This window comes from Cydia amplana, chromosome 4 (genome assembly GCF_948474715.1).
Source record: "Cydia amplana chromosome 4, ilCydAmpl1.1, whole genome shotgun sequence".
Taxonomy (NCBI): domain Eukaryota; kingdom Metazoa; phylum Arthropoda; class Insecta; order Lepidoptera; family Tortricidae; genus Cydia; species Cydia amplana.
In genome coordinates, this window is record NC_086072.1 from 17,668,681 (window position 1) to 17,677,885 (window position 9,205).

Genomic DNA, 9,205 nt, shown 5'->3' on the forward strand with positions numbered 1-9,205 from the left:
CGGATTCGTTTGACTCTTAAAGTTGATAGGAAAGCGTTCATTATTGCATCAAAAAAAAATCAAAATATATTTATAGATGGTCAAACAGATCTTGTCAGTAGAAAAAGGCGACAAATTTTAAAAATGTACGCGCGAAGGGATACCTCCCATAGAAAATTCGAATTTCGCGCCTTTTTCTACTGACAAGATTTGCTTGACCATCTATATTTCAGGAAATACAGAAGTATCAATAAAAGCAGTACAGTGATCCCCACACTAAGGCCAGCCTGTATCGTGGGAATTTTAGAGGAATACCGAATAATGTTTTTGCCGGACTGTTCGTTAATGTTGGTGGTTAAAACGAATTTTCTAAATTAATTTTGTATTAAGCAGTATATACCGTGTTCAAACGATAGGACAATGCTTAGATATAAGGGAAAAATAGAAAACTCTGTGTATCGGGCTAGGCGCATATGAAGGATATGGTGGAAACATTCATTGTCAACAGATAAGTCTTTGTAGCTCCGTGGGTAGAGCGGCAGGCTGGAATCCCGGACACGCGAGTTCGTGTCTCGCCTGACGCAGTAAGTTTTCTACTTTTCCTTTAAATATTTCTAAGCATTTTTCTTTCTATTAGCCGAGTCACCTGGAGTTACTGTGTTAGTGTCCTAAATCTTATTAAATATGACGTCACTCGGCTTAGAAGCCTTCCAAGTAGGTACCTGACCGAGTCACAGTGCCCGACATCGCGATCAGTGACTGACCTATCACATCCACGATTGAAAGGCGAGGACCTCAACCAGGTATTCCTAATTTCCTACGGGGCCATACACATTTGATTAATACTTATCCTTCTTTTGTGTTTCCACACATATCGCATCGCAAAATGCTAATTTTGTACGCAGCACCTTTACAGGCGTTATAATGTGTATTTTCAGTATTTACGTGAGTACTTGAGACTCAAATAAGAGAACTATACTCTGACATGTATTTGTGTACCCCAGTCGTTAACTTTTATTGTATTGTCTACAGAAGAGACTTTTTTCTAAAATGTGTTTGACCCTACTATTAACTACCCTGTTAACCTTTTTCACGCTTAAACCCCGAGTAGGACATAGCATAGTTTTTATTAAATATTGTAAGAAGAGATGCACGTATCTCGACAAAAATAATAAAAACTATAAAAAATTATACGAAATAGATAGGCCAATTACGGTTTACGATTAGTTTAAAATTGAAATCCTGAGCGTTGTGAGTGTGCCCATCACATTGGTCAAGCGTCTAACGCACACACTTATAAATTGTAACTTGCAGCTTGCAGGAAAATTATTATTTAATTAGCGCAACTGCGCACTTTATCCGCAAACGTGGAAAAAAAACAAAAGTTTATCAAAGCTTTCCACGCTAGAATTTAGTAAGTGAACTTTTAAACCTACTTCCTTCAATTATTTTCTTTACGCACCTACGACTTTTTTTTATTATAATCACTTACACTTCACAACTTACAGCTAAAGCCAAAGCGGCACAAATTACAAGATATAATGTAATAACTATAATAAAATTATATTACATATTAAGAATCAACGACATAACCCAGCCTGCGAAGCGTCGCTTCAAAACCCCATCGGGTAAGGACACAGCCATAATTAGAGATGGGCTCATACAAAGTGAATTGCAAAAACAAGCTAGCCAGGCAATTTACCCTTACTGGGCTCTCGAGTTAAAAATAGACAAGAAAGATAGAAAATAAAAAGCAACTAAGACCCGGCTGGAACCGGTAGGCAGATGCCTGTGCGCTGCATCTTTTTGCTTTGTGGATGGGAACATTCCAGAGGCTTTATGTAAAGATCATTAGCAGAGGAGATAATTAGAAAGATCTAGGATAATGTTTCAAATAGGCCGTTTATAGCATAAACCCAATTCAACGCCATAAAGTTCAAGCCAGAACGCTTTCAAATAATGAAAACAGAACAGGTACCTAATTTTGCAATAGGTGGAAACTAAAATTCATTATTAAAGTATATATTTTTAGTTATTTTCAGCAATTAACACAGATTAACTCGACTGGCAATAAGAAGATACAATATTTTTATTGAAATTGGAAAAAACAAGTATGATCTACCCAATCAAATAGGTACTTTTTCTAATGCAATATCCCACTATAACAAAAACTGATAAATAAATAAAATTAAGTCAAGTTCTAATCATAGTGCAAGTATTCTTTATCGTAAACATGCTTAAAACAATCATTACTTTGCACTGGATATAGATATTCCTAAATATAGTTGTTGCAATCGCAGAATCCTGGCACGCAGGCGGTATCGTTCCCATCAGGGAAAGGCATTCAGCCCAGCTCCGTTTTGCTAATCAAGTTATTCTTCATTCTGTGTGTGCAGATACCATCGGTGCAACAAAACCATGGCAAAACATGTGGTTCTATTTGTAGATAATGGTGCTATTCAGGGTTAAGTGCAATAAGAGTTGTTGGTAGACAGAGGGTTAAGAGCCAACAGGAGTGGTCATTTCTCCATACAAACGTACTCGACTGTTTCCTCCGTGGGTTTTAAAGCTAGAGCAATGATTTTTTCAACACAGATTAATATTGTCAATATCTGTGTCGGACCGTTTTGCTTTTTTTGATATTTTTGTTTTTTAAGGCGCTAGAGCCCTTCAAAAATGGCCAAAATGGCCTAATTGACTATGCCGCAATGAGAGGCGTGCTATTCAAAACTGACATCAATTAGTCAAAAAAGCAAAACGGTCCGACACAGATAATGTCATAATCTTATAGATTTCCAAATTTGGTTACGATTGGTTAAGTTTTGGAGGAGGAAACAGTCGAGTACGAAACCACGATTTTTGATATTTTTAGTAAAGTAAGTGATAAGTTTTTACGCAGGATTTTTCGCCTTGTCCTTATCGCACTAGTTTTAGGAGCCGCTTCCGTTAGCGAGACGGGTATATTTACCTAAAATATTTAAATCTTAGCTCCTGTTGGCTCTTAATTTAATACACAATCAAAGACATCAGAAACAAACAATTTTGTTACTTACTACTTACACAAAAATCAGGACTTGCGAACAATGTGTTACAACTTGCACCGGCTAACTGGTGACTGGTCGGTTTGTAACAACATTTTCGGTTTTAGGATAATGATCAAATTATACTTAATGATGATGATTAGGTATTTGACTTGAAACGTGACTGTTTTTTTTTTTGCAGTGCAATGTTTTTAAAGCAAATTATGAAAATATTCCTTGGTACATAAATGTACCCAAGAGACTCTCCAGCATAATATACCGGGTGGATTTTCTTTTTGGGTCAGTGAGGGCAGCTACCAGATGTATGTTTTTTCCAAAATCTGTAAAAGCCAATCTTCATTAATTTGAAATCGAGGGAAGGTCTTCTTAGACCGTTTTCTCGTAGCAGCACGGGATCTGGTAGCTGCCCTCACTGACCCAAAAAGAAAATCCACCCTGTATAAAAATAAACCTCGAGTCAATTCTCCAAAAACCTGGAAGGCTTCTCACACCCAACCAGATACATAATTATCCCTATTAAGTCTAGTCACATTTGCTACGTAGGTACTTAATTCAAGAAAATTTACACTCTTAGGTAATTACATACTTTACATCTCAATGCGGCCAGTGTCCTAGGAACAATACCCCAGGCAAGTTTAGGGCTAGATTTTTTAATTAATCATTTTGTTATTCACTGTTTCACTCATACTGTACAAATTACATTTTCTAAATGATCATGAACATCATTATACTACGGTACGGTAGAGCCAGCACATAAAATGTTTCAAAGTAAAAAGTTTTACGATCTTGTACTTAATAGATACTGAAACGAGCGGTAATTTCACTTGCAACCCTAAAACCAGTACCCGTGGGACGTCGCCGGCGCAGCCACATTAGCCTCCTCGGCAAACATGTAAAATACAAACAAAGCAAAACCCATTAACACACACACGTAACCTAACAAGGACTGCAAAATTCATTATTCTCCGTCCGTACATAATAAATCAACCTAGCTTACTAGATAAGGAGTTCTATTTAGAAGGGTGCTTGGAGACCGGTTCCCGGCAGCGAGGGTATATAAGCGGGGGCTGGAGGTCCAGAGTCCATTCCCGTGCTCCCTGCTGAAGAACCATGATGTGGCGGCTGTGCGTGCTGGCTCTGATCGCGACTGCCTCGGCGCAGATCCCCTCGCTAGGATGGTGCCCCGATTATCAAGTAAGTCGTTTTGGATATTGAATTTTGTATTGGTGTCATTATTTTTATTGTTTGATTTTTTATGAATGATTAAATTAGTAAGTAGGGTTGTCGGTTGGGAAACTATCGGAAAATTTTCCTTAGTCAGAAAATGTTTCTTCGTATGGCGATTAGTCAGCTAGTGAGGCCGGTGTTTTTTCCGGTCTTTTATTTCATATAACATGAACTCCAAATCTAATATTGTTGTCCTAGATTTGGCCATGTTAGCAATCTAAACGGCATAGTTTCGAATCCTAAACAATTTTTCAGAATCGCATTTGCATCTCCTATCTGATGCCATTAAGTCTTTCTAAACTTTATTTAGACTAGAGAAGTTCGCAATTAAAAACAAGCTGATGATAAGTTTTTAATTACTTTATACCTAGTCTGACAGAAAAGAAAAGTTAGACAAACCTACCCATTTGTTATTACCTACCCATTAAAAGTTACAACCGACGAGCGAGCGACTAAGCGAAATCAATCAAACTTAAATGCATGTAATGTCGGCAAGTCTGATTGTTATGCCATCAAGTAAATTATGCGCACCTATTAACTATCTCGATACTTTGAGCAAAATGCACTTTTTTTGTTCACTTTTTACGTTATTTTAAAACAGGAGCCATTGACATTAGGTTAGACTTTTCGGAATCACGGAAATCCAGTCCAAGACTTCCAAAAAGCGCTTCACCATCTTGATCCCAACATAAACCTTCTCAACCTTGACTCATCGTTACCGTGCTTATATAATGCGCGGAGCACTGGCCAGTGGTCACAGACACCGACCGGTCCTCGGTCACTGCACCGAACCGAGGTGAGGTTTCAATTTCATGCACTTTCGATTTCAATGGATCGTCGATGCGAGAGCGGGTGTCGACAAAGTATTGCGGTTCACCATTAGTAGGCAGATTTGGCAAAGCTTCAATTTTTTTTTTATTGTTTCAATTGATATTTTACAGCGTTACAGCTAGGGGCGGTAAAATTAAATATGTTACAGTAAAGCTAAAGTAATAAAAATATATGACGAATATGACAATAATTAAGCTATAGTGATGATGACTATGTTGATTCACAAAAGCGTAAAAAATCTTTATAAAGTTTATGATGTTTGTCAAATAGGTAATATCTTCCATTAACCAGAAATGCCAAAATTGGGATAAGTATGTATTTTTCTGTTTTGGGCAGATATAGGGGTGACAGAAGTGTCCACAATTCTAACTAATCCTCCTGAGACCTTGCTTACAAAATGTTTAACAAATCTATTCTGAACTTTCATAGAATAACTATGAGTTCCAAATTCAAAAATAAAACACCTTGTTGGTCTCGAATCCCCTTTTTTAAACCCATAATTTCTCCCTATAGCCCATGGCTAACTTCAACATGAACCGATTCCTGGGCACCTGGTATGAAGCGGAGCGTTACTTCACAGTCAGCGAGCTGGGCAGCCGCTGCGTCACCACCAAGTATGAGCAGACTCCGGAGGGCAGGATCCTGGTGTCTAACGAGATCACTAACTCACTGTAAGTATTTTTTACTAACAGCCTTCGCCAAACGGCAAGGGACCAACGTTGGGTTAGGAGAAAATTCATCTAGGTAAACGGGATCTAAACCCAAGCTAAATAATTAAAATTTCTTAGCGGAGTTACACTTTGTAGGTTAAGCACATTTTTATATTTCACATTTTTAATACCAACATGCAATTTAGCCGACTAATTCTATAGCACTTTCTAATGATTGCTTGCTTGCATAATTTGATTGTCTATATTTTTTGCAGCACATTAAAATCGTATGCCATTATCGGTTATTTGAGGTAACTCTTATGTCATACATTTTCGTGGCAGTTAAGCCCATTTTTAGGGTTACTTAGCCAAATGGCAAAAAACGGAACCCTTATGGATTCGTCATGTCTGTCTGTCTGTCTGTCTGTCTGTCTGTCTGTCCGTCTGTCCGTCCGTATGTCACAGCCACTTTTCTCCGAAACTATAAGAACTATACTGTTGAAACTTGGTAAGTAGATGTATTCTGTGAACCGCATTAAGATTTTCACACAAAAATAGAAAAAAAACAATAAATTTTGGGGGTTCCCCATACTTAGAACTGAAATTCAAAAAAATTTTTTTCTTCAAACCCATACGTGTGGGGGTCTTGAAAAATGATATTGAGGTTTCTAATATCATTTTTTTCTAAACTGAATAGTTTGCGCGAGAGACACTTCCAAAGTGGTAAAATGTGTTCCCCCCCCCCCCCCCTGTAACTTCTAAAATAAGAGAATGATAAAACTAAAAAAAATATATGATGTACATTACCATGCAAACTTCCACCGAAAATAGGTTTGAACGAGATCTAGTAAGTAGGTTTTTTTTAATACGTCATAAATCCCCTAAATACGGAACCCTTCATGGGCGAGTTCGACTCGCACTTGGCCGCTTTTTTTTCTCATGAAATTATATAAATCCCTCATGTTGACTTGACCTAGGTACGACATATTTAACTTCAACATTTCTATTGTAACCAGCACGGGAATGAAGCGTGTGATGGACGGGCACTTACAAGTTATCGGGCGTGAGGGCGAAGGCCGCATCATCGTGAAATACTCTTCACTGCCCGTGCCCTTCGACAACGAGTTCAGCATCTTGGACACGGACTACGACAACTACGCTGTCATGTGGTCTTGCAGTGGTATCGGGCCTGTGCATACACGTAAGTACAGTTACTACTCGTAAACGTCAGCAAATTCGTATCAATATCGTGAAATATTTAGTCTTCTCTGCCCGTGCCCCTCGACAACGAGTTCAGCATCTTGGACACGGTCTAAGACAACTACGCTGGCATGTGGTCTTGCAATGACATCGGTCCTGTGCATACGCGTCAGTAGGTAGAAGTTATAGTCGAGGTGTCGATCAGCACAGGCTATCCAGTATAGGCGCTAAAAATAAAGAAAAGATAAAACTAAAGAAAAGTTCGACAACGACAATCAATTAAGCATACTTAGCACTGACCACAACAATGGCTTTGCATTGGCATTGCCTTTTTGCATTCGTGTACTGTAACATAATTATTTATAGATATTACAATTTCACTATAAATAGGTACGTACAGCAACTATATCGCGTAGGTGCTATTAGCCTGTTAACTGCTTGAAGATGTGATGCATACACGTCAATATTTATAGTAATTTGTTTCATTCGTCAGAGATTGTGGAGATATTCTGCATTTTAACCTAGACCACCTTGACCTTCGCTATCGTCATCCATATGACCCACAACATCATTGGCATTATTGTTAACGATACCCCCTGGCTCTGTGGAAAGTTTTAAGTATATTTCATCATTAACACATTTGCCTCCAACTTGTACCTAGTACAAGTTAATGTCTTAATTGAGAATATAAATAATAGGTACCTTTATTACTTAGGTTCAAACAGCAACGCAACAGAACTCAATGTATCAGGAGTTGCGGCTGAGCAGCGGGGTATCATCCTCCAATTTCTGGCACGTTATAGAGGTGGATATTTTTATGCATTAACAGTTTATGAAGAACTATATATATATATATTTCTGCAACAGCGAGTTTTGTAGACTATGTACTAAAAATTAAAATCCCCGTGAAGTGATGTTCCTGTTGACGTTTCTATTAACAGATTGAAACGTGTTGAGCGATATTCGACCTAAATTATGTGAGAAAACAGTTTTAAATATTCCAATAACAAAGTTTTTGTTTTTATTGTCACCCGTTTAAGTCTGAACCTGCTGCTCAATTGAATAGTTTTCTGTAAACTGTTAATGTTTCTAAGAACCACCTCGCAAATGTACAAACACTGAAGTCTTCATATAACGCTCTTCACTGACTCTTGCCTTTCTCCAGAAAACGCGTGGGTGCTGACCCGCGACCGCCTCGCCAACATGCAGATCATGCAGAGTGCGTACGGCGTGCTGGACCGTTTCAAGATCTCCCGGGCCTTCTTCCTAAAGACCAACCAGGCTGACTGCAATGTCCTGCCTGACCCGGCCGCTGACCCCATTGCGGCGAAGTCTGCTGTTGTGGACGTTGTTGCCAAGAACGTGCCTCAGGTGGCGGAGAAGATTGAGCATATTGTTGAGGTAAGTTAAGGTTTCTTTAATGCCTGTTAGGAGTGTTCATTACTCCTTACGCTCCATTTTTGTACAGTGTCTGAACAAAAATGGAGCATAATGGGTCGATGACTACGACGCTCATTGTTTAACATGTCGTTTGATTGATTGGTTTGCTGCTTAACTTATAACTCTTATAAGTAATACGTACCTACCCCCCGTTGTAATTGTTAGATTACGAACTGCAATTAAACCTTATCTCTTTTTTTTCTTAACAGAAGAAGGTGGACCCCGAAGTGAAATTAGATGCGCCACAAGAAAAACAAATCGCTCCAGAAAAGTTGGAAGAAGAACAGAAGCCCTTGCAAGTCCCAGAACTGATCCTGTCCGAATCAGCGGAGAAGATAGACCTGAAACTTGGAGAGCCACTGAAAGACCTGAAGCCCGAAATCCCTGAAATCCCCGAAAAGAATGAAGAAAAGCCCCCCCAATAAGTCGTTTCCTATAATGCTCTGAACATAGTGATAGATGCGTGTGAGGCTTAGTAGTAACAGGAATTATGGGCTACTGTACCAAATAAGTCATAAAACCAGGGAGAGTGTAATTCTGACCGGCCAGTCCTGTGCTGAAACACCAGATAAACAATTCGATTGTTTCTCTTAACATCTTTTGTTTTACTCAAATTAGACTTGAAGTAAATCTTGCTAAATAGGTATGTTAAGAGAAGCAAGAAGTGTAGATTTTTCTTACGTAGAATTGCTTCTTCTGGTTGTAGTTCCTTGAGCGAGGGCTGTGTCTTAGAATCATGGTTTGTTAGATCGCTGAACTGTGAACCAGTTAGTTAACAACATAGTCATTAAAATTGTAATAAGGGATTTTGAAAGTCAACGCTGAAATAAAAATAAA

The 9,205-nt window shown here is 38.6% G+C and overlaps 1 protein-coding gene across 1 annotated transcript; it reads left to right on the forward strand.

Moving 5' to 3' along the window:
* Nucleotides 1–715: 715 nt before the first annotated feature.
* LOC134647344 (apolipoprotein D-like) lies at nucleotides 716–8,937 on the forward strand. Its single transcript, XM_063501678.1, has 6 exons — nucleotides 716–782; nucleotides 4,039–4,214; nucleotides 5,592–5,749; nucleotides 6,745–6,929; nucleotides 8,094–8,329; nucleotides 8,578–8,937. Exons 2-6 carry the CDS (start codon nucleotides 4,131–4,133, stop codon nucleotides 8,791–8,793), a joined length of 879 nt encoding a protein of 292 aa, XP_063357748.1. The 5' UTR covers nucleotides 716–782; nucleotides 4,039–4,130; the 3' UTR covers nucleotides 8,794–8,937.
* Nucleotides 8,938–9,205: the final 268 nt, after the last annotated feature.

Coding starts and splice junctions, on each gene's coding strand:
- LOC134647344 (XM_063501678.1), top strand. CDS start 4,131: ATGATGTGGCGGCTGTGCGTGCTGGCTCTGATCGCGACTGCCTCGGCG. Junction 5,750..6,744: donor AACGAGATCACTAACTCACT/GTAAGTATTTTT, acceptor TATTGTAACCAG/CACGGGAATGAAGCGTGTGA. Junction 8,330..8,577: donor AGATTGAGCATATTGTTGAG/GTAAGTTAAGGT, acceptor TTTTCTTAACAG/AAGAAGGTGGACCCCGAAGT.